Genomic DNA, 25,162 nt, shown 5'->3' with positions numbered 1-25,162 from the left:
AGAAAGAAAAAAGCATGATCCAATTGAAATACATCTGGAGGAGGTTGAGGAAGCAGATGGCTAAGGAGGGACTGTTGGGTTTAGGAAGGTCATTGGAGCCCTTGACAAGAGAGGTCCCAGTGGAATGGAAGGATAGGCACTTGGTGAAAAAGTGTTCAAGAAAGGGGGCAGGGAAAGCATAGACATATAGACATGGTTTTTATGGGGCTTCTATAAAGCAGAACAGAAAATGGTATGGTAGCCAAAAGGAAAAAATAGGTCAAGGGAGGACTTTGAAAGAAGGTAGGCTAATGGAAATGATCCTGTAGCGAGGGGACATTTGATGGTGTAGGCAAGGGGTAGAGATTGCAGGAACAAAGCCCTTGAGCTTCCTGAGGGAGCAAGAATCCAGTGCCTAGGTAGAAGGTGGACTGACCTTCAGCCTAGGGAAGGCAGAATTTCAGGTGGAGATGGAGATGTATTGATGGAGTTGATGATGAGAGAAGGAACTTCTCTTCTGATTGCTTCTATTTTCTCTGTGAAATAAGCAGGATCATCAGTGAGAATGGGGTGCTTGCCTGAGGCTTGAGACAGGGAGAACCCTGTGTCACAGCCAGAAGGCTGTACCGATCTGGGGACAGAGTATGCTTGCCAGACTGGGAGCTCTGGCTCTAAGGTGCCCTATGGGCCAGGGGCAGTGATCCACAGGGCCCTGAGGCCAGGTGACACAGAAGGAAGGAGGCTTCAGGCAGAAGAGAGCCAGTATGTGCCTGAGCCTTTCCTACCTCCCCATCCTGGAGCCTAAGCAAAGCAATGTCACCACAGAGATGCTCCCTACCAAGCACTTCACCAGAACCAGGCACAGCAGCAGAACAAGAACTCAGAGGCTTAGATAGCATCTCGCAGCCGTAACACACTCACTCTCCGTGAGGCTGCCCGGACACATTGGAGTTTCAGCTTTGTGCTCTTGGTGGGACTGGCCCCACAGCTTTGGTTGACAGTGATTCTGCCTGACAAAAGCCAGCTCCTTCCTGCTTCTGAAGAGCATTCTGTAAAATATGGAATGGTTTAATACCTTAGGGTACCTGGGATGATCAAAGGAGTCTTGGATGGCAGAAGTTCAATTCAGTGAAACTTCCCATCCACCCTCCATTGTACAGATGGGGAAACTGAGGCTCAGAGAGAACCTACCATTTGCCCAAAATGAATCAGTAACAGTGCTGGAACCAGAACCAAATGTCCTACCTGCTGGCCAGGGATGGATGGGAGAGGTATCCCATGTCTGGTGTTTCTGGGCAGCTATCAGCCTGATGCCCCGCCCCACCCAATTGAGAGGTGATGGCGGGGTTGGGGGAGTGCTTGGAAGCCTTCCAGGCTCAGCTTGCAACCCTCCAGCCAGAGCTCCTCCTGTGGCCCCCCTCTTGGCTGGGCATTACCTGTTAGTTAGCACAGCCTCCCACCTTCTGGGGTTGTTATGGAAACCAAACCTGGAGGGGAAGGAGGGAGGGTAGAGAGGAGGGGTGGCAGTCACCCGCAGTTGCTAGCAGTGTGGGTTTCGCCATCTCAAGACAAGGGTGGAGCAGCATCTGCCCCTCCTCGGCCTTCAAAAAGGCTCCCACGGTGCTGGGGCTGGTGTGCCAGGGTAGAATTCTCAGGCACCAACTCTGCTTTCTCTGAGGCAGGGCCCATAATCTCACCCGACCTGTCTGCCCCTGGCCAGTCGCTTGGCCGTAGCAGAGGAGTGGACTGGCTCAGAGGAGGGTTTTGCCACGTCCCATACCACCACCCTTCTCACCTCTGAAACTGGCCCTGTGCCCTGACACATTCAGGGGCCCCAGGAGAGGGCTCAGTGGGGTCTGGGGTCCCAATATGGGAAGCAGCCAGACACCAAGTTCTAGGTAGAGTGCAGCAGCCAGCAGGTCCCCATGTCATAGACATGGTCCCAGACACACTGTGCCCTCACCCAGCCCTGCCTCCTCCTTCGAGACTCCCTCAAACCCACAGCTGCCCTCTCACACAAACACACCACCAGGCCCACTCCCACTCCCAACCACTTGGCCAGCTTTGGAAGCCTGCCAGGAGCACAGATGTGTTCCTCCCTGTTCTGTCACCCACCTATCCTTGTCACCTGGGGATCCTGGCTTCTCTGTGCTCAGCATCAGCTGCTGAGGAGGCAGATGATTAAGTGGAGAGCAGGTACTATCTGTGCTGAGGACCCTGAAAGTGAGGCAGGTAAGGATAGGCAGGGTCTTCCCTAGAGTCACCGGGGAAGCCACCAGGGCTCTCAGGGGTGGGAGGAGAGAAGCAAAGACAGTTGTTCCCTCTCTGACCTGCACAGTGGTCCAGAGGAGCAGCCTTGAAGTCAGTGTCCTGAATGAGAGGATGTGCTGTTCCAAGCCACACCCAGTAGACCAGCAGCAGGAGGCCGAGCCCACAGCCTCTGGGGGCTGACCCATGGCTTCCATGACATGACAGCATTGGTGGTATACCAAGCTCAAGCTCACAGTCCCATGGCAACACCATATCTAGACAGAGACTCCAAGAAGAATGTGGGACAGAGGATTTGGGTTCTGAGCCATTGAGGAACATGGAATAACTCTCGAAAGTTGAGTTAATGGGCACATATGGGCCAGAACAAGGGAGGTGACTTCTGCTCCCCGGTGAACCATGGGGCTGCATCTGACTGCTGTGGTGGAATTTGCAAGGTGAAGTGAGTCCAGGAATGGACACTCTGCCACAGGAAGGGTCTGGTGTAACCAGAGGCAGAAAAGTTCTGGGGATGTATTTGCAGACTCCCTCTCTCTCTGTAGGGATAGGTGAGTGAGGAGGGAGAAGGCCCATTTACAGAGCCCCACGAAGATGAATGGGCCTCACAACTGGAAGAGGATGTTGGTGTCAGCCTAGTGTCAGGGCTTGACCCAGTGACACCAGGACATTGAGTCTCTTGACAGCCTGTAGATACCCGTGGCCTGAAGAAGAATTCAGAGGCTCTGAGCAGAGTGGAGGGGCCTGGAGGCCCAGGCTGCTTGGCAGAATGAATGCCCACTGTCAGGCCATTCCTGACACTTGTCCAGTGTTGCAGGGCTGGTGTCCTGGGCCTGACATCATTCAGACACCTGGGTCAGACACTCTTGGTTAAACATCAGACATCCTATGTTCGATGTTCTTTGTTAAACACTGGACACCTCCAGTTAAATGTCAGACACCCTGGATGCGAGGCCTTTGGTTAAATATCACTGGTCATTTGCCATTGTCCCAATGGCTTTGATCACACACTGTCCATCTGTCTCTCAGACATCCATCTGATCATGTGGCCTGTCCGCTGCATGTCCTCACATTCTGCTTGTGCGGGTCCCTTCCCCCAAGAAACCAATGCCTCCTATGACTGTGGAGCTTGAGATGAACAGCTGTCCAAGTCCTAGATGGGAGCCCCACAGCCACTCAATCCTGAGGACCGTCACTCAGACCCATGCAGGATAGACCATGAGAACTCTTCATCTCCCAATGTCACTCCTGTGGAGACCCAGGGTCATCCCTGGGCAACACCAAGAGTACAAGGATGACCCTGTGGTGGGGCACTGACATCACCAAGGGGACCCTCATTCAGCACCTTTCTCTTCTTGGGTTGGCCATTGCCTGTGAGTAGTTAAAGAACAGATATTCAGGCAACCTCCTTTCCCTTCTTCAGTGTCTCTTTTTTCCAATGAGTACTCAATGCCACCTCCACCTTGTGACTTCAAGGCCTCCTGTCCACTCCTTGAACAGAGAGATTCATAGTTGGAAGGAAGAAGTGGGCAGCCTTGGAGACTCAGCCACCCTACCCTGGTGGTCTCAGCCAGGACTGAAGGGTCTCCTAGATCAGAGCAGCCATGTGTAAGCTGATAACAGCACAAGATGCAGGAAAAATCAGCACCAGACACCCACTTGCTTCCAATATTACCTCCTGGAAAACAATTTCCCTCTTCACTCTGATGTGGCCCAAGCTCAGACCTATCACATGGTTTTGTATCTCAGTCCCTAGTGGCTTAGAGAATGTGTCAGAGTAGTTGCCTCCTGGTGACAGTTGTTCCTGGGAGCACCACAGACAGAGTCACCTGTGAGGCTCGCTGTGTGGACATCCTTGAGTCACCCATGCTGAGTTCTGGTACCAGGAGGGTTAAGATCAAGAAGAAAGCCCAAGGGGAGGGCCCAGGCCATCCACAGCTCCCCTGAGGGACAGGGAGAGGGGAGAGGGCTGGTTGGGGAGGGCAGGCTGAGGTTCTGCTTTGTAATTCCCAATAACTGTGGTTTGATTCTGCAGGTATGTATCAGAAAATATAAAGCTAGGCAATTTGTCGGCTCTTCGAACTTTCAGAGTCTTGAGAGCTCTAAAAACTATTTCAGTTATCCCAGGTAAGATGCCCAGGTTTGCCTCTCAGATCTCAGCTACAAGTGACTCTCTCTCTGTCTCCCCCACCCCTCTCCTCCTACGACCGTGTGTCTCTTATTGGCGTGTTGTCACTGTCTCGTGTGTGAATTTCCCTTGTTACAGATATACAACTGAATTTGTGGACCTGGGCAATGTCTCAGCCTTACGCACCTTCCGAGTCCTCCGGGCCCTGAAAACTATATCAGTCATTTCAGGTGAAAATCAGGTTAAACGCCAAGGCTAGAGGGACCTGCCTGGGACTTTCCAACCACCTGGGAGTCAAGGCGACCCTCAGGAAGGCCCTGTGAATGTGCCTGTCACCAGAATACCTTTTCCCAGAGCTCAGAGTGGTGGATGTACCTGTCACCCCCACCCCAGAGTCTCAGAATGGGCTTCAGGCTGCCCACCCGAGCCTAGCTCACTCTCAGACACCGGGGGCCACAGAGCACCCCACCGCAGGGCCTGCAATGAACCCTAACTCTTCCCCAAATGGTGAATTTCTCTTCCAGCTGAACTTAGTTGCTTGCAAAGCTAAAAAGCTTGCGCATACATTGCAAAAGTACCTCGTTTGAGGGAATTCACATGCACACCCAGATCAGAACAGGAAAGCCCTGGCACCATCTTTTTTGGCTGAGTGCCCATTCCCAGCCTTGTGCCCCTCTAGTGACAAGTGCACAGCTGAAGCCCCATTTGGTGGAAGGGAGTGTGCTCTGTGGACAGGCACCACTGGGCCATGGCGTCTAACAGCCCTCGCTGCATGGTGCGGTAGAGGTTTAGCAAACCGTGCATGGTAGCCTCGGGAAGAAATCCTCCTTGACAGATGTTGGCAACTGTGCACCCAAAATCTTCTAAGCCCAGAAGGTCTTACTAGAAATGATTCCACTCATCCATTCAGGAAACTCCAAAGATGGCCAAGTCTTGAGGGCCGAGTTGGGTGAGGTGCTTGTATTGAAGTTTAGTACCACCCAGGGGACTCTTACCCCAAGTTTTTATTCACTCTCCCCAGAGTAACGAGAGCCAGATTCAATGTTCCCCCTGTTTTGAGGAACTTTCTCTGGAGAGACAGTGCCCAGAAGCTCCTTCCAAACCCTTCTCTAACCAGGTGATCACATCCGCTTCTGATTTGGAATGCTGGTGGTACCCAGGCCTACCACAGTGATTGGTTACTGCTGCCCCCAGAGGGCCAGAAGGCCTTCTCTGAAGTCCCTGCCCCGAAAGTTCCCTTGGGCAGGTTAATTACCTTGTAAGAGGAGCCCCCAACTATTTTGTTTTCAAACTAAGCTTCCAAATGTGCTTCCTGGTCTCTGAACCCACCATGGTACATTCCCAGGGACCCTTTACCCTCTCTCTCTCTCTCTCTGGGCCCTTCAGACTGGTTCAGACTACCAAGAGCCAGTAACAAGTAGGACAGTCACCCTTCTGCCACTCCTGTGAAGCCACCATTAAGACAGGAAAGTCTCAGAGGCCATAAGTGCTCAGAGGCCTCCCAGTCCTCCAAGTTTCCAGGGATAGCCTCACAGGGGACTCCTAACCCAGAGTAGATAACCACTGACCACAGTAGTTATGAAAAGGCACGTTCTGATCTATTTTAAAGATTTACAAAGGAAAATATTTTTCGGTCCTAGAGAAAAGGAGAAAGACCACTGACCCCAGCCCAGACCACTGCTCTCTTCAAGGCCACCAGCAGCCCACCAAGGGAGCAGACAGCAGACCCCAGAAGTAGTCATCAGAAGAATGCTGTGGGGGGCATGCAAAAGGACTCCCCAGGGCCACGCCCTCACAGCTTCAGCCCTCTCTGGACCTCAGTCTCCTTTTCTGTAAAACCAGAGTGAAGTCAGAGTGGTAGGTCCCAAGGGCCCTCCCATCTAGCCTGTCACAACTTCCGTGATAGCAGGACTTCCCACCTGACCTCCAGGACTTCCCGCCTGACCCCCAGGACTCCCCTTCCTGGGGCTTTTAAGAAAGAATCCTATGAGTCAGATGAAACCATTTATGCCAGAAGTGATAGCCATCATTGATATGAGACAGGTGTAAAGGGATGGGTTAACCTCATCCACTGTCTTCCTAGAACAGAGCAGGGTGCTTTGCTGGCCTCAAACTGGATATTTTTCCAAAATATGTCAGCCTAACAGTTGAGGCAGTTTGGGTTTTACGCACAAACCCTCACCTGTTCCCCCACAAGATATGAGCAGTGTCTCCAGGCTGGGGGAGCAGCCCCAGATACATGTCCCACGGGGGGTCCCAGGGCCTCTACAACTGATAATCTCTGAACTACAAAGGGTTGGTGGATCCTACCACTGCTCTAGCCCCGACTCCTGCCAGATCCACTCACTGTCCCCACAGTTGCCAACATCTGCCAGGACAATTTCCACAGAGTGCTGAGTGCCTGAGCCCTGGGCAGGCAGGAGTGATGGCAGCACCATGGGAAAGCCATCTTCCCCACTCTCCCATGACTGCCCATCACTGCCTCCCCATTTCTGGGCCATGGGTACAGTAGCCATAGGTGCTCCTAACACATTAACCGGCTGGACAGTGGATGGATGGAGCTTAATCTGAGATCTGGCCGCTTGGGCGGGGGCGGGGCCCTGCTGTTGGCAGAGGGGCCCTGGCGCCCTGTGCTCGGCTCGCACTGGTCCTAGAACTATAGCTAAGGGTTGGACTGAATGCGTCTACACGTGCTTTTCTGTCACCCCACTGTGTGGTGCTGGCTTGCGCAGGGAGCTGGGCCTGCAACTAACAGACCACAGCCTCTCAGCTTTGGGGAATGGGAGGTCTGGGGAGGGTCTCAGAGGAACAAGCCAGTGGGGAAGATGCAGCATAGGTCAACCCTTTCTCTACCCTTGAACCTTCCCCAAATATGGGCCCAAACCAGAGCAGGCCTCTTCGGACACCAACCACCACCATCCTGCCAAACCTGTGCCCTCATGTCCCCAGTGCATACACACTAGCCCAGGACAACCCCCAGACCCTGGGTCTCCTAGTTGCCTCTAAATAATCAAAAACCCCTGTGTCATCAAAGGGAGCCTCCGGCTGGGACAGGAGGACCCTCTACCCAGAGAGCTGTTTCTCTCCCCATCTCAGCATCCAGGCTGAGGTTCCTCTATTGCCTGGACTTGGGTCTCTTCCCATGGGCTACAGTAAAAGGGCCAGGGCCAGGGCCAGGCCTGGCATACCTAGAAACCAGCCAAAGTTATCAAGAAAACTGCACTTTCTACACCATTTCATATATTTGGCTAGTGGAGCGTAAACAGGACCAGGTCCCTCTGAATACAAGGCCAGGCTGGATTCCTGCCTGGGGCAGTCAGGATAGAATCTCAGCTAAGGAAAGGGGGCTTTGGTCTTAAAGGTCTAAAGATACCTCCCTCACTCTGTCCCTACTTCATAGATGCCCTCCCTGACCCCACCCCCCAGCTCTCAGGACCCCAGGGAAGCCTAGCTCCCTCCCAGAGGATTGTGGAGCAGGGCGCCCATGGGTGACCCTGTGCCTGTTCTCGTCTTCGCCAGGCCTGAAGACCATCGTGGGGGCCCTGATCCAGTCCGTGAAGAAGCTGGCTGACGTGATGGTCCTCACGGTCTTCTGCCTCAGCGTCTTTGCCCTCATCGGCCTCCAGCTCTTCATGGGCAACCTGAGGCACAAGTGTGTGCGCAACTTCACGGAGCTCAACGGCACCAACGGCTCCGTGGAGGCCGATGGCCTGGTCTGGGACTCACTGGACCTCTACCTCAATGATCCAGGTGCAGACTGGCTCTGTGGACTGCAGACTCTTTGTGAGACACCCAAGGCCGTCCACCTACCACATGGGCTTCACCAGAGGGCAGGCCCCCAGGGCCTTTCAAAAGGAGACTGCCCTTGAAGTTCCCAGGCTAGGCAGAGAGATGATATTTGAAGAATGAGAAGGATGGAGTAAGATGGAGGGGTAATGTTTGGAAGCAGGGCTGACCTGGGAATGGTGAGGAGAACAGCCTACCTGCCGAGGAACATCAATTTAGAGAAAGGGGGCCATGGGGGGCTGGGGTCCTTGGTGAGGCTTCAGGGTAGAGACCCACCCCCTTGGCATGGGGAATTTTCCAGTCACTGTGGGTGTTCCTTACCAAGTGCTGATTCCGCGCACGTGTACCCCAGAACCCTGCGAGAGAATAAGTGGGAGATTGTGGTGCAGCTGTGAGAGCCCCTCGGTTCACTGTCCCGTGGTTTACACTACGATCCTCCAGGCTTGTGTTCAGGGCCTCTCTTGATTCAAGCCATCAATTTAGATCAAAGGTAGACACTGGGGCAAGGCCAGATGCCAGGCCACAAGCACCCAGAGGGCCATTCTGAAGTTAGGGCCACTTACATGTGCGCCAGCACGCCACTCTGGAAAATAGAACCAGACAGAAGATCAATGAGTCAATGTGCCTGTGGTCCAGCTGTGACCTCTAGCAGTGGCTCTAAAACTTCAATGTACACCTGAGTTACCTAGAGGTCTCCAGAAAACACAGACTGCGGGGTCCCAGCCTGAGTCTCTGGATCAGTCGGCCTGGCTGGCACTCTGGGTGCTATCACTAACCAGTTCCCAGATGCTGCTGAGGCTGCTGGTTGGGGACCACACTTTGACAACTGGTACCTTAGACAAAGGCAGGTAAGGAGGAGTGATGGGGACTGACAAGGGCCTCAGTGAGGAGAGGACAGAGCATGTGTCCTGTGCTTCACCTGGTCCCGCCCCAGGCCTGTCTGAACAGACCACCAGTGTTTCCATGGCGACTGTGGCAGGCATCTCTTCCACACTTTTATGCAGTGGAAGAGGGTCCAGAGCTGGGCAGTAGCCTGTCCAGTCCATGCTGTGACTCAGCAAGCCAAGCTGGAACTCTGCCCAGGGCCTTGCCTCCTGGTTCATGGCCTCTCTTGACCCCACTCCCCCTACCCCCAGCAAGTGGCTGGGAGAAGCTCCGAGGAGACCACTGAGGCCCTGCCCAGGCCTTCCCGTGTCTTCTAGAGTGGGAGGGACACTGACAGTGGCATGTCTGTGCAAGAGGAGGATGAAGGCCAGGGAAGCAACTGGAGTTGCCTGAGGCCTGGCCAGGCCGAGGGTAGGAGTCAGAGCAGGGGGCAAAGAAATAGAGAGTAACTACCAACCAGGTTTCTACTTCCACGAAGCCCTGGATACAAAGTGGGAACCCCAGGGGGCTGCCCACTGTGCGCCTCACCTTCTGATGTTTCCCTTATAGAAAACTACCTGATCAAGAATGGCACCTCTGACGTGTTACTGTGCGGGAACAGCTCAGACGCCGGGTAGGTGGCACCCCCTGCCCAGGGACACTTCCCCCAGCCGTCTCCTGGTGCTTTCTCAACTAATTGTGCCCTCTGTGTATGCCCCAACCCTAGGGACAGGGAGGTCTTCCCTTGTCTTTCTTTCCTGCCAGGACCCTGACACCTTCCCCGTCCAACTCCCAGCACAGAGGAGACAACTGGTGAAGAGAGGTCAGGGACAGGTGGGCGGGGAGGGCCAATAGACCCCTGAAGATGGGGGTAGCCTGGGATGCCCTGCAGGGCCTCCTATCAGCCCAACCTGGACTCCAATTTCCCCAGGGTCCACCTTCCACCCCAGGCTTTACTCCCTCCCTGCTCATCTGCCCCCCAGTGGTGAATGTCCTCCCCCCAAAGCCTGGACTGTCCTCAAGGCCAAGCAGGCCACGATCCTGGCTGCACCTGACTGTGGTCCCAGATACACTTAGAATCCACGTGCAGTTTCCAGGGCTCTGAGCACCCTGGGGTCTGGGTCAGGGTGACTGTGCATGCATTGTTAAGAAAAGGGACACACGCTTCCCTGGTAGGAGAGGGTCTTAGGACATTAGCAAGGCACCGAACCCCTTGTTTGCGTCCTCCCCCTTGCCAAGTGCACCCCTCCCCATCTCTGTCTCTCTCTGTCTCTGTCTGTCTCTCTCTCTCTCTCTCTCTCTCTCTCTCTCTCTGTCCTCCCCCTCCCCCCACTCTCTCTCACACACACACTCCGACCCAGGAAGGCAGCCAGGGCTCCTTCTCTGGGAGAGAGGTTCCTACCTCCTACCTCCAGCTGCGTGAGCTGAGCATCTGCCTCCCTGGACAAATGTCTGTGTGTGCCATGACGCAAATGGGCACGTTCTACAGACACGGCTAGGCCCAGCCTGTCCTCCCCAGGGTCATTCCTCCACCCCACAGCCCTGCCTTTACCCCAGGCTTAGCCAAGTCTACTGTGCCCCCTCTCTGGGTGCCCATGCTGTGCCTAGCTCCCTGTGGGGTGGGCAGACAGAAGAAAGAACATCAACCGGACCCTTGCACTTCCACTCTGAGGGAAGAAGCAGCTCCGACAGCAGCGGTGTGTCGTGTGGGTGGAGGGGGGCTGTATATAGACCTCAGAGAATACAGACAGGTAGAGAGAAGAGGGAGCTGGTGTCCCGGGTGGAGGCACAGCATGAACAGGCATGGAGGCAGGACCCAGCAGTGTGGTACTAGGGCTGTGAAGCTCAGCCTCACAGAGCACTGGGCTACACAGGGAGACGAGGCAGGCCTAGCAAGGGTCTCATGGGCAGAGGAGCCCGCACAGCATGGGACAGAGTGCATGTCTGACCGCAGGACATGTCCCGAGGGCTACCGGTGCCTAAAGGCAGGCGAGAACCCTGACCACGGCTACACCAGCTTCGACTCCTTCGCCTGGGCCTTCCTTGCGCTCTTCCGCCTGATGACGCAGGACTGCTGGGAGCGCCTCTACCAGCAGGTACAGTGGTTCCCCGGCCCAGCAGGGGGAGGACAGGTATGGGCTCAGGGCCCAGGCTGCACGCGTGACTAGCCAGAAGTGACCCCAACAGCTCCCACAGTGAGAGCCGTGGAGGGGACAGGGGCCAAGGACACTTGCATCTGAGGGAGAGGGGCTCAGCCACAAAGACACTTTCTTTTGCGGGTGGCCAAGTAACCATCCCTTCCTGCAGGACTCTGTCTTCTCTGTGAGGGGAAACTCCTCCACCTTCCAGGGTGGGATGTTCTCCTGGGTGAGCACTGCACTCCCCCCAGGCAGGTAGAATTCTGTCCTGTGTGTAGGTTATTGTCCTCTGTAGGTTAGCGATGGCCCTCTCTCTGGGTGGGACAAGCTCTGAACCTTCCCCCCCCGCCAGGTTTGGTCCTTTAAAGCCCTGGCACCATCAGACTGGTCACTTGGGAATGTCATAACCCAGAAGGGGCCCCAGTGAGGATGACCTCTTTACCCTTGCTCCTCCAGACCCTGAGGTCCGCAGGGAAGATCTACATGATCTTCTTCATGCTGGTCATCTTCCTGGGCTCCTTCTACCTGGTGAACCTGATTCTGGCCGTGGTCGCCATGGCCTATGAGGAGCAAAACCAAGCCACCATTGCAGAGACCGAGGAGAAGGAAAAGCGCTTCCAGGAGGCCATGGAGATGCTCAAGAAAGAGCATGAGGTAGGTGAGCAGCACAGACAAGGAGCCTCCAGGTCAAGCCCTCACCTGATCAGGGGTACCTGGAGGCGTGGTGCATGCTGGGTAGAGCTGGTTCTTGGAGGCATGGTGCACACTGGGTAAAAAGCAGTGCCTGCTGGGTAAAGAGATTTCCTGTGAGTGTGGTATCTGCTGGGTAAAGTTATTTTTCTGTGGCCATGATGTATTCCAGGTGAAGGTGGTGCCAGCTGGGTAAAAATGGTGCATTCTGGGTAAGGTGGTCCCTGTGAGCACATTACATGCTGGATGAAGAGATCCATGTGTCAGCCGGGCGTGGTGGTGCACACCTGTAATCCCAGCAGCTCGGGAGGCTGAGGCAGGAGGATTGCAAGTTCACCCAGCCTCAACAAAAGCAAGGCCCTAAGCAACTCAGTGAGACCCTGTCTCTAAATAAAATACAACACTAGGGTTGGGGATGTGGCTCAGTGGTCAAGTGCCCCTGAGTTCAATCTCCATTCCCCGCCATGAGAAAAAGAAATCCATGTGTCTATGGACATAGTTTATCCTGGTCAAGTGGTTGGGTAGTAAGGAAGAGCCAAGGTTGAGGACCTGAGTCAACTAAAAAAAAAAAAAAAAAAGACGAGGCAGTACTTCCCTGATTGCCCATAGTCGCCCACATATTGGCTGCAGGAGACTGTTACGGAGCCAGCTATTAGAAGCCAGACCATAGGCATCCACTGGTTCTTCTCACTGCCCCATCTCCAGCACTCTCCTGGCCAGCTGAACTTTCTTGATCCGCTGCCCTTTAGTTCTGCTACTTCCTCTCCTCATCAACATCCCCTTCCACCTGCCCCACACTCTCAGCTCTTCCAAGAGCTGCCCACTTTAGCCATTCCTTTCTTCCTTCAAGGATCTTGATTGTCCTGAGAACACTCTGACTTGGCCTGAGACTATCTCCATAATGCTCCCTGTTTGGGGTTAAGTGTGCGAGTCCACTTACTGATGGGGCGGACCAAACTGCCAAGAGTTGCTTGGCCTACCTAAGCCTGAGGTTGCACAGAGTCTCTCAATGACTGAGATGTCCCTTCCTCCACTCTCTTCCAGGCCCTCACCATCAGGGGTGTGGACACTGTGTCCCGTAGCTCCTTGGAGATGTCGCCTTTGGCCCCAGTAACCAACCACGAGAGAAGGAGCAAGAGGAGAAAACGAATGTCTTCAGGGACGGAGGAGTGTGGGGATGACAGGTTCCCCAAATCTGACTCGGAAGATGGCCCCAGAGCAATGGTAATCCCCAGCGCGTGGTCACAGCCTTTGCAGGGTAGATCGGCCACAGATGGCTATATTGCTAGGGCTCTGGTAGACGCATCCCTGGGCACCCTTCCAGCTGTTCTTATTTCCCAGGGGCATTCTTGGTATGGAGGAGCCCTGGGCAGAGGGACAAGGTAGATTTGGGTGTTATAATAGCCTCAAACTGGGTCTAGTCCTCCATCATGGGGACTAGGGATGGGTCCTCACATAGTATAGGGTGGTAGGTGCCCAAGAATATGCCCATGTGACAGGCTGGCCTGTCTACACCAGGAGGCTCCTGCCTCCTCCTCCCTTTTCTCAGCCTCAGCCCCACCTTCAGGCCCTGATGAACTTCAGGGTCAAAGCTCCAGAAGCATCGACTTGAGGTGAGGAAAGGAGCCGGAGAGGCCCCTTCTGAGTACCCTCAGGCTCAGCCCACCCAGTTCCTGTGTGACTGGCAAAAGTCCCCAGTGCTCCAAGAGGTTGAGCTGGGCCCAGTGCCATGGGAATTAGGCTGTGATCACGTGAAGAGCGTCTTGGTCATGTCACCACTCCCTGTGTCCTCAGAATCGCCTCAGCCTCACCCACGGCCTCAGCAGGACTTCTGTGAAGCCTCGCTCCAGCCGTGGGAGCATCTTCACCTTTCGCCGGCGAGATTTGGGCTCCGAGACGGATTTTGCAGATGATGAAAACAGCACAGCAGGGGACAGCGAGAGCCACCGCACGTCACTACTGGTGCCCTGGCCCCTGCGCAGGCCCAGTGCCCAGGGACAGCCCAGCCCCGGGGCTGCAGCTCCTGGCCATGTCCTCAATGGCAAAAGAAACAGCACTGTGGACTGCAACGGGGTGGTCTCCCTGCTGGGGGCAGGTGACCCAGAGGCCACATCACCAGGGAGCCGCCTTCTTCGCCCTATGATGCTGGAGCGCCCCCCAGACACGGTGAGCCAGCCCCACAATGCAGGCACCAGGGAAGATGTGATCTCCCAAACTGCCCTGGTGCCAGGGGCCAAAATACTGGCCACGTGTTGATTGAGCACCTGTTGAGTGCTGTCCTACCAAGAAATCTCTGCCTGCTTAGCGCTTCCATGTCAGTAAGGGCAGACTGACGAAAATCAAAGAAAGAAGAAGAGTGGTGTGTGTGTGAATGTCTCTGAGGTGTGTAATGGTGATAAATGAGGATGACGCTGAGATATTTCACTGGTAAGGTTTAGGCGCCGAGGTGGCACGATAGTGCATGATAGTGTCCTGGAGGCCCTGACTGTGCCATGTAATCACCCTTTAAATTGTAGGGTCAGGGAAAAGCCATCCCGGGGGTCCTCTGAGAAGGGTTGGAGAGGCAAGGGAACACTGAAGGGATTCTGGGTAACGATTATTCACCAGGTTGGAAATAAGCAGTACTTTACCAAGTGGCAAATCAATATCAGTCCAAGCAATAAGTGCCGTGGGGGTCAGAGCAGGAAAAAAGGGGAGAGGGAACCCCATACTCATTTGGAGGCTTTTGAACAAAGACTGGGAGAAGACCAGGAGCCATGCTGCTTCCTGAAACTAGGAGAGTATAGTAGAAACTAGGGTGATGTCGTAGAGTGGTTAGCACCCTGGCTCTGAAGACACCCTGGATTTGGATCCCAACTCATAGCTGACCACCTGGATGGCTGTGGACAACCTACTTTATTTCTCTGTAACTCAAGTGTCTTCATCTATAAAATGGGTGAAAAAATACCCATCTCAGGAAAGCTGTAAGGATGCCATGAGCTAATATGGCAAGGCCCTGCAGACTATGAACATTCTGATATTAGAACACGATAGTGACATGGTCACTACCGTCATCTGGGGAAGTGTGCTCCAGACATAAAGAAGAGCAGGTGCAAGGTCCCTGAGGCAGAAGCATGCCGAGGCCGTTGAGTCATGAGGCCAGCGAGGCTAGAAGAGAGGCTGGAGTCACTGTCAGAGGGGTTGGGGAGGGGCCATCCAGGTCATGAAAGGCCACTCAGAGCTTCCGTCACTCAGTCAACAGATCCAGAGACAGACTGGTGACTGCCAATCAGCTGTCCCAGTGTCCTTGTGACCTCTATCCGCCATCACAGCGCCAAAACAGCACACCCAGGAATAAACTGAATGTGTGGCTCAGACCCCGAGGCCAGCAGGGGACAAAGGCAGGCCAGCTTTCTGAGGGGAACATGACTGGACTGGCAGGAAGACGTGGTCAGGATGGTGGGGGTGGGGCTGAGGAGGGAGGACCCTGCCACATGGCCCCACGTGCTCCTGCTCGGACTTGCCCTAGCTGTGGGGCTTGGTACAGGTTAACCTTCTTGTGCCTCCATTACCTCAGCTGGAAAGTGGAAATAAAATTCATAATGTTGGGGCTGGGGCTGGGGCTCAGTGGTAGAGCACTTGCCTAGCACGTGGGAGGCACTGGGTTCAATTCTCAGCACCGCATTAAAAAATAAAATAAAAAGGTCTCTAAAAAATTAACAATGTCATCAGGTTGTGGTGAGGACCAGGAGAGTTAAAACAGAGCGGCGCTTTGGCTAGTTTTTGCCTCCTATTCATTAGTATCTGCCATTAGTATCATTGAATAAAGCCTCCTGGGGTGCCTTGCAGGGCACCTGGGTGGGGCAGATGTATGAAGGGGAGGAACTGAGCAGAACAGCTTCTGGACCCCATCACCTGGAGGGTGGGTGTCTGGCTTCCAGGAACATGCAGCAGGCCGGTCCAGTCCTGGAGCCTCGGCCTCGGGGAAGCAGGTTGGAGCGCTAATAGAATTTCCTAATCTCATTAGGGAGCAAATCATCTCATTGTGCAGCACATGTCGGGAGGAATCTAAGTTCAAACACTTCATTACCGGGAACTCTGACTTCACCCCTTCTCACTTCTGTAGGGCCCATTTGTATCCTTAAAGGGATTAGCAGGCCAAGACGGGGTCATTTGCAAAGTTAAAGGAATTATCGACCAAGATGGAGACATTTGAAAAGTCAAAGAGATTAGCAGGCAGCGGGCCCTTGGGAATTCCTTCTCCACTTCCACTGGGTCCCCAGTGAGTGGCTTCTGCCCAGTTCTGGTCTGAAAACACAGCACAGGGTTAGGCCCTGTGGTGCCTGGTCAGGGTGAGACGCAGGAGGAAGGGCCGGGCCACTGAGGACCCACGTTCAGTTTATCCACACTGCAGGGAAAGGGTGACGATTCACTTTGTCCCCATCGGTATGAGTGTTCCTGTCCGGAGAGCCAGACGGAGAAGCCCACTGAATAGCCTTGCAGTCCAGTGTCCTTGTGACCTCTACCCGCCATCGCATATGTTAGAACTTCTTCCTCCATATGTTAGAATTTCATCTTCATTTCCCTTGCATCTAGCAAGTTAGGGACAGAGCCGGACTTCTCACCAGCGCCTCCTGGTTCCCAACTGATTTTTCCATCCACCCACTATTTATCTAGTGTCATCCAGCTGTGTTGAGTGCCAGGTGGCATGGGGGCTCCTGTTTTCATAGCCATGAATAGAATAAGCCTGACCTCTGTGCTCATGGAGAAATGATAAATATGTTCAGGTCACAGTAGAAAGTTGCTGGGGAGGGTTGGGGATGGGGGCTATAGGTTAGACCACTCAGGGAAGGACTTTTCAAAAAGGAGATATTCAAACTGACAGGCACATGATTTTAGGGAGCCCAGACATAAAGATGCAGAGGAAACCGGACCAAAGGCTCTGGGGAAAGAATGGGCTTGTCATGTTGAAGGGACGAGAGGGCCTGGTAGGGCCAGGTGTGAAGGAAACATCAGAAAGGAACAAGAAATGAGTTTGGAGAGTTAGGATTTGAAGCACGCAGGGCCTTGTAAATCATAGAAAAGTTTGGATCTACTCTGAGAAAGATGGGGAGCAGAGGGGGGAGTTGGACAAAGCAATGGTGTTATCCAGTTTATTTTTGGGGGGAATTCTTTTCTGCTAGGTAGAGAAGAGAGAGGAGATGAGGCCAGTTAATAGGTTATTGCAGTAGTTGTAGCAAAGAGATCATGATGGCTTACGCCAAGATGGTTTATCAGTCAGCTGTTGCCACGATAACGCTGTGTAACAAACCATCCCAAAAGTCAATGGACAACAATAAGCCTCAATTATCATGCTCCTTATCTGCACATTGGCCATGATTTGGCCTGTCTAGGTTGGGCCTGGCTGGGCAACTCTGCTTTAGGATACCTCTTGCTCACACTGTGGGTTAGGTTGGGGCTGTTCCGCTTGTCTTTATTCTGAGGCCTGGGCTGGAAGGGTGAATTCCTGGATTCACGGAAGTTTCCTGGAGCACAAGGGAGGGCAAATAGCACTGGTATACTTTAGGCTTCTGTTCACATTATATCTACTTATATGCTCCTGGCCAAAGTAGATCTGCTTCAGGGGGCAGGAAAGTCTCCTTCACCCACCGTGGAAAGGGAAAGAGAATATTTGCTTGATGCTAACTCAAACCATCCTAGATGGTAACAAAGTAGCAGAGAAGTTGGGAGGACTTAAATGTGCTTATGAGTTAAAATGGCTAAATTTATAACTGGGTGTAGTGGCACCTGCCTGTCATCTCAGTGACTCAGAAGGATCACAGGCTTGAGGCAGCTTAGTGAGACCCTGTCTCAAAATAAAAAGGACTGCGGAGCTCAGTGGTAAAGCACCCCTGGGTTCAATCCCCAGCACCACCACCTCCAAATGGTTGTGGAACCTATGGTATTATTATTGTGCCAGCGACCTCAGCCCTTTCCAGAACCTCCACTTGAATGCTTCCATAACTGGGAGCTCATTTCACAGAGCTCTTAACCATTTGCAAAGATTGACCTTAACTTGAGCCCAGGTCTCTTTGGTACCCACCCCACACCCTGGCTCTGCCACACTGGGTGGCCCTCACCCGTCTCCCTCTCTGCCCTGCACAGATTGTAGAGCTCCACTAGTGCACGCTGAGCAACCTGGTTCCCTCCACAGCTCCAGCCCATGGGCTGTGGTTGTGCAGGGCCCTGCTCCCATGAAGTTCTTGTGAGCGTCCTTGGTTCTGGGGAGCTCTGTGGAAGCCTGAAGACCACCTGCCAGCCAGCTCCATCCACCAGGCATCTCTGTTTTTAGGCCTGGTTTTTTTTTTGTTTTGTTTTGTTTTTTACTTATAAAAATGACGTGCACATGTTGGAAACAAGTCCAGCTGTGCAGAGCTGCCCACAGCGAACAGGGAACTTCTGCCCCTCCCTGCCCCCAATCCAGTTCCCCAGAGAGCTCCACTCTAACAACCAGTATTTGTCTTCCAGACCTTGGTCTTGTTTTTTTTCCTCCAACTGTTTGTCTTGGAGATGCTCCTATGGGATCATACACAGAACCACCTCATTCTCATTATTGTCTGTATCAGAATCCAGAGTCGGGTTGTATCTATAATTGATTTTAATATTCTTCCTATTGATTGGTTGTTTTGTTTTTATGGTATTCAGAACAGTGCCGCCATGAACATCATTTATGTATATTTTGGGTGCGTGTGTATAATTATTTATGAAGTTAGATTACTAGACGAGGAATTGTAGGGCCAATTTAAAATTTTCTTGGTAGATACAAACCTGCCGCCACTGAATATGTGGCCCCCTACCAGCCACATCTAAGCAGGATTGCTTTATGATTCTACTGAGGTCATCTTAGAGCACGTTAGATTTCTTTTTTTCCAGGCTCTTTTGTGCTCTTGACTCCAGGGAGCTTGTGGTCAATTAAGACTCCCAGATCATTTTTGCATGTACTAATGTATATGACAACATTTGGCACACAAAGGACTTGTGCTGTACTTGTGTTTTCCTAACCACACTGAAGAATCACTGCCAATGAGAGGTGGTGGAGAATTTAAAAAAAAAAAAAAAAGAAAGAAAAATGAAGGTAATAATGATTGGCAGGAGGCATGGGAGCAGGGCAATTATTAGCTGGGAGAGAGTTGGACTTAGCTTTTCTAAGCCCAATATCTAATGTCCCATCAAGACCTGTATCCTGTCCCCTGTAAAGTCCCCAGCCTGAGTCTAGACTGGTCACCCCAGGCCCAGCAGGACTATAGCTGGGAGCAGGACCCCCCCCACACCCAAACCAGATTGACACATATCTTCTGATTGCACCCAGACCACACCATCGGAGGACCCAGGTGGACCCCAGATGCTGACTCCCCAGGCTCCGTGTGTTGATGGCTTTGAGGAGCCAGGAGCACGGCAGCGGGCCCTCAGCGCTGTCAGTATCCTCACCAGTGCACTGGAAGGTCAGTCCCCTGTGTTGTGCAAGCACTCCACACTTCCGCTCTAGGGACCCTCGCCTCCACCCCAGCCTGCACGGGCCTCCTCCATCTGACCGCATTGCACTCAGACTTTTCTATCCTCCGTAGCCTCAAATGTGTTTGCCTGGCCTCCAGTGTCTTGTTCTTTCCTAGGCGTTCCCATGTCTGTGTATCTTCCCAACATGCCCACATCTGTCCTGGCGTGTCCCAAGCTCTTATCCGTCGCATCCCTGCCTCTCCCAAGCATCCCCAGGCTCCTTAGAATCATCCTACCCCAAGCAGCCCTTCCCGTTTCAGCCCAGCCATTCCCACACTCCTGGCATCCCAGGAAGACACGTGTGACCCAGTCCACAAAACCCAGCTAACTCCCTGGCTGTCCCCCCAGAGTTGGAGGAGTCTCACCGCAAGTGTCCACCATGCTGGAACCGCTTTGCCCAGCGCTACCTGATCTGGGAGTGCTGCCCGCTGTGGATGTCCATCAAGCAGAAAGTGAAGTTCGTGGTCATGGACCCGTTCGCCGACCTCACCATCACCATGTGCATCGTGCTCAACACGCTCTTCATGGCTCTGGAGCACTACAACATGACCACCGAATTTGAGGAGATGCTGCAGGTCGGAAACCTGGTAAGAGCCACCTGTCACCGGTTCTCCAACAGGCGTCCCCAAGCGAAGGGTAGCGAGGAAGGGATCCTGAACACAAAGGGTCTTCTGAGGGCAGGCGGCATCCTGGAAGACCTCTGGGAAGAGGGGGTCTCAGGGTCAGCTTTTAAGGACTGGAGAGATATAGATTTGGAGTGGATTTGGAGAGAGATTAGGACAGCAAGGTGGTCAGCTAGATGGATGGATAGATAGCTAGGCACAGCGAGAACATCAGGCAGAGCCAGATTTGAATTCTGACTCAGCTCTTACTGACTGTGAGACCTCAAGCAAATCATTTAGTCTTGGTAATTGGCACAATAAGTATTTGTCAAATTTAATAAATATAAAATTAGTATGACAATATCAACCTCATAGGAAGCTAATGAGGATTGAATCAGATAATGTGTATTATGTGCTGGGCTCAGAGTCTGATAAACAATAAGCATTCAAAATAAATGATAGCTGTGGTTATTCTCGTTATTGTTGTAATTATGGAGACTGACCCTGGAAGTCAGAATGTCTGAGTTCTAATTCTGATTTTTTTTTCCCCCTTGAGGCAAAATTAAGTCTGGCCTCTTCACCGTACCAACAGGAAAAACTGAGACCCAGAGATAGGAGGATGTGACTTAGTCAAGGTAGAGTCAGGCATGGAGTAACTGTCTCCTGACCCACGTGCATGGGCTATTTTGGCTCTGGCCAGGCACACAGCCAGACCTTCTCTAGGGGATCATGGGGCAGGGTTGACCTCAGGAAGTAGCATGATCCTGGGATCCGTCACTGAGGCTGGTGGGAAAGGCCCTCCAGCCTATGGGTCTCAGCTCTTCTCTCTTACAGCAGAACTTAGCCCTGTCTCAGATCCAGCTGCTCAGGTGGCCCCCAGAGGCAGGTAGATCTCCCACACTGTGGAGCATGAAAATTTTCTTCTTGTATTACTTTCCAAACTCGGGACTCTAGATAGTTCTCCGCAGGGTGTATTCCAATTCTGTCACTAATTTGAGCCCGTCTGGCTGTAATTTTACTTTTCTTCTTCTCTTTGCAAACAAAAGTAAAAGCTACATCTGAGTCTGTCAGAGTCTCCTGGCATTGCTGGGGTGTTGGGTGGTTAAGCAGGGTTTGGGTTGATGTGGTTTTATGGGAATGTGACCCCTGGGTTGGACTGAGTCACTTGTGATGCAGAGCCCTGGAAGCTTCCCTGGACCACCAAGCTGTGGTTGAGTGGCAGTTGTATGAAACTCGGTTATTGGCAGCAAGAGATACAGTTGGGTTATAGCTATATTTTGTTCTGTTTGAATAGCTTTATTGTTAATATGTAAGATTTTGGTTTTCTTGCATTTAATATAGTGTAAATGGTTTAAATATGAAATGTAAAGACACAAAACCACAAAAATAAACATGGGTAAATAATCTTGATATTGGAAAATAACTTTCCAAGCTTGTCTCTAAAGACAAATTTTATAAAAAATAAGATTGATAGATTTGAGTCATTTTTTTTTTTTTGACCCATCATATAAAGAAAGGTAGAAGGCAACTGAAACTTCTGTCCTCAACAACATTATGGACAGAAAAACCCTGAAAAGTCTATGATGAAACAACTTAAATGTAACTAAATACATGGAAAGTAACAGAATCTCCAAGTGCCCAGAGCAAAGAGGGGCTCAGAGGCCACACACAGTATTAAACCCATGAAATGGTTCTGCAGTTGCCCTAGGGATGGGCGCTGGGTAGAGAGCTCTGGAGGCTTGGCATGTCATGGCCAAGTAGACGAGACACAGTCTGGCAAGCATGGGCAGGGGTTGGGCTGCTATAGTCCGTCTTCCAGAATTTTCTTTTTTGGCGGGGGGCGGGGGGGCTCATAGATCTTGAGGCTGAGAAGTCCAAGACTGAGGGGCTGCATCTGATGAGGGCCTGCATTCTGTATCCTCACATGGAAGAAGGCACCACATGGCAGGAGAGCAAGAAAGACGGACGAAGGAAAAGGAGGCCAAACTCTCTCCTTTTATAATTAATCCACCCTCCTAATAATGCTCTCTTCTATTCATGAGGGCTGTGCCCCTATGGCCCAGTCCTCTCTCAAGGGTCTGACCTCTTCATACCAACACAACGGCACTTAAACTTGAACATGAGTTTTGGAAGGGACCTTCAAACCATAGTAGTGACCAGATGTACATTCAGTAAAATGGCAAACCTCTAGCTGAGGCTAGAGAGGGGGAAAGTCACCCCTGGAAGCTTGTGAGCATGGATTTGGCCTTAAAGAAAGTCAGGGTTCATATTTATACCGGATTGCTCCCAGAGCCCATACCTGAGAAGATTAACATATAAAATAACCCGGGATGATCTGTGGAAGACCCTGAAAGAGGCAAACAGAAATTACCTGGAAAGACATGTCTTTAAACCAGGTCAGACTAGATTCCCCGAATTATAAACCACTTAAGGAAATATCCCACTGTGAGCAAGAGTCACAAACACACACACACACACACACACACACATACAGGCTTAACCCCTTAAAATGTCATAAAGCAGAACTCTTGGATAGAGATAATAAAAACAAGAATATTCATAATAACTAAAGATGTGAGAGAAGGAAATTAAAACATGAAAATAAAATGATTTTGAAGAAGTACCAAACAAGATCTCTAGAAATGAAAAATATAGCCATTGAGATTAAAATCTTAGCGTTCAAATCCAATGGCACATTAATGCAGCCGAGGAGACCAATGAATATAAATTTATATGTAAGGAAGCTGCTCAGGATATAGTGCAGAGAGATGAACAGAAACAGATAGAAAGAAAGGAAAACAGACCTGACATCATTTTCCAGCGTATGTTGTTGTCTACATAGGTAACCCAAGGAAATCCACAGGGAGGTCTTCAGCTCTAGGAAGAGAGTTCAGCAACGTTGTTGGTTACAAGCTCAATATCACAAAGCGTGCACCTCGTCACCATTGACAATCGATTGGAAAACATAACTTTAAGACAGTTAACACATACCAGGCACAGTGGTGCACACCTGTAATCCCAGCCACTCAGAAAGCCGAGGTAGGAAGATCACAAATTCAAGGCCTTCTTCAACAACTCAGTGAGATCCTGTCACAAAATGAAAAGTAAAAAGGAGGACTGGGGTTGTGGTTCCGTGGTAGAGCGCTGGCCTAGCACGTGTGAGGCCCTGGGTTCGATTCTCAGCACCACATATAAATACATAAAATAAATGTATTGTGTCCACCTACAACAAAAAAATAAATATAATAAATAATAAATAAATAGATAACTAACTAAATAAATAAAAAGGACTATGGATGTAGTTCAGTGGTTAAGTGACCCTGGGATTAATCCCCAATACCGCCCCCCCCACCAAAAAAAAAAAAAAAAACCTTAACACACATATATAACACAGTTTATATGAGAAGATTATGAGACTACGGGAAAACATAAGACTTAAAAATTGGAATTATATGCCATTTCTATAGATGAAAGTCTGACTATTGTAGAGATATTAATTTTTTTTCCAAATTAACCTATAAATTCAGTATAATTCCAATCAAAATCTCATACAAAGTAATCCCAAAACTTATATAGAAAAGTAAAGCTTATCAAGACAAATTAAGGAATAAGGTAAAGAATTTACTACTATATATTAAGATATATTATAAAGCTAAAAACATTATAGTATTGGAATAGACGTAGAAAAAAATGGACCAGTGCTATGATAAGTCCTCAGAAATAGAACAATTCATATTTGGAGACTCAATGAATAACAGAAATGCATTGTAAGAGGGTAGGAAAAAGATGAACTATTCCTTAAACAATTCTGGAAAGAATAGTTAATCTTAAGAAAGAAAATAAATTGAGACCCCCTACTCACATCATACTCATGAATTAGATGCTGAGTAATTTGATTTAGCACATAAATACAATAAAGAAAAACTTAAAAGCTCTTAGAATAAAATTAAGAGAAAATGATTTAATTACTTGAAAAGTTTATACTATGAAAGAAAAGATTGCTGAATTTACCTGTGTTCACATTTATTTATTTTTTTTTTTTAAAGAGAGAGTGAGAGAGGAGAGAGAGAGAGAGAAAGAGAATTTTTTTAATATTTATTTTTTAGTTATCAGCGGATACAACATCTTTGTTTTGTATGTGGTGCTGAGGATCGAACCCGGGCCGCACGCATGCCAGGCGAGCGCGCTACCGCTTGAGCCACATCCCCAGCCCCATGTGTTCACATTTATAATATCAGCACAACAAAAGATACCAAAAGCTAAGTGAAATCACTTTTCCACAAACTAGAAGTTGACCTTAGGAAAAGCATTTGATTGGACAGACATGAAAACTCATGAAATTCAGACAATATTGAAGACTTATACATCAATAAGGAAAAAAGAGACAATTTAATGGTCAAAACACAACATAACAGTGAACAAACAAAATGCCAAGCAAATCATGTGGTTATAAATGCATGAAGTAAGACACAGAGGAAGGAAAACTAGAGGGACTTAATATAGTAGTTCTTACCTATAAGAGGGTACAAAATAAACTCCTGTGGTTGGCAAGAATGTGGTACTGTGGTAACTCTGTGTAAGAGTGAGGATTTGGTACACCCATCATGGGGAACAATTTACAGTATCTGCTTCATAACAGACATCCATACTCTACAACTCAGGAATTTATATTCTTAATAAACTCTGAGACTTCTCTGTACAGGGAAACAGAAATTTCTTTACAGGGTTATTAGCCATAGGGAAATTTGAATCAATATAAATTTCCTCCATCCTTAAAAAAATAAAGAAATAAAATGCAGTGTATTCATAAAATGAAATACTGTACACAATTTAAAATGAATACATATACATGTATCAATATAGCTAAATCTCATAAACATGATGTTAAGAATAAAAGGAAATGGGGTAGTTTTCCTAATTTCTCTTTCAGTAGATTCATCATTGATGTATAGGAATACATTCAATTTATGGGTATTGATTTTATATCCTGCTACTTTGCTGAATTCATTTATAAGTTCTGGAAGTTTTCTGGTGGAATTTTTTGGATCTTCTAAATTTAGAATCATGTCATCTGCAAATAGTGACAGTTTGAGTTCTTCTTTTCCTATTCATTTCCCTTTAATTTCTTTCTCTTGTCTAATTGCTCTGGCTAAAGTTTCAAGGATGATGTTGAATAGAAGTGGTGAAAAAAGGCATCC

The 25,162-nt window shown here is 50.4% G+C and overlaps 1 protein-coding gene across 6 annotated transcripts in view; it reads left to right on the top strand.

The window, feature by feature from the left end:
- The window catches only part of Scn5a (sodium voltage-gated channel alpha subunit 5), a 98,148-nt gene that overhangs the window by 29,669 nt on the left and 43,317 nt on the right, over window positions 1-25,162 (top strand). For 3 of the 6 annotated variants that reach the window (XM_046437069.2, XM_046437067.2, XM_046437065.2), the window contains exons 6-14: window positions 4,280-4,371; window positions 7,892-8,122; window positions 9,593-9,656; window positions 10,977-11,118; window positions 11,617-11,814; window positions 12,895-13,074; window positions 13,645-14,016; window positions 19,178-19,310; window positions 19,711-19,949. In XM_046437069.2, the coding sequence (XP_046293025.1) occupies window positions 4,280-4,371; window positions 7,892-8,122; window positions 9,593-9,656; window positions 10,977-11,118; window positions 11,617-11,814; window positions 12,895-13,074; window positions 13,645-14,016; window positions 19,178-19,310; window positions 19,711-19,949 (1,651 nt within the window). Of the gene's footprint in view, window positions 1-4,279; window positions 4,372-4,510; window positions 4,603-7,891; window positions 8,123-9,592; window positions 9,657-10,976; window positions 11,119-11,616; window positions 11,815-12,894; window positions 13,075-13,644; window positions 14,017-19,177; window positions 19,311-19,710; window positions 19,950-25,162 lie in introns of all 6 variants that reach the window. The other 3 variants (XM_046437068.2, XM_046437066.2, XM_046437064.2) reach the window with 1 other exon arrangement.

The sequence above is a fragment of the Marmota monax genome, unplaced genomic scaffold (assembly GCF_021218885.2).
Source record: "Marmota monax isolate L192 unplaced genomic scaffold, Marmota_monax_Labrador192_F-V1.1 WCK01_AAM20220418_F8-fsc00021, whole genome shotgun sequence".
In the NCBI taxonomy this organism is placed as follows: domain Eukaryota; kingdom Metazoa; phylum Chordata; class Mammalia; order Rodentia; family Sciuridae; genus Marmota; species Marmota monax.
Note: the sequence above shows the minus strand (reverse complement) of the source record. Positions and strands in the feature narration are given on the sequence as shown.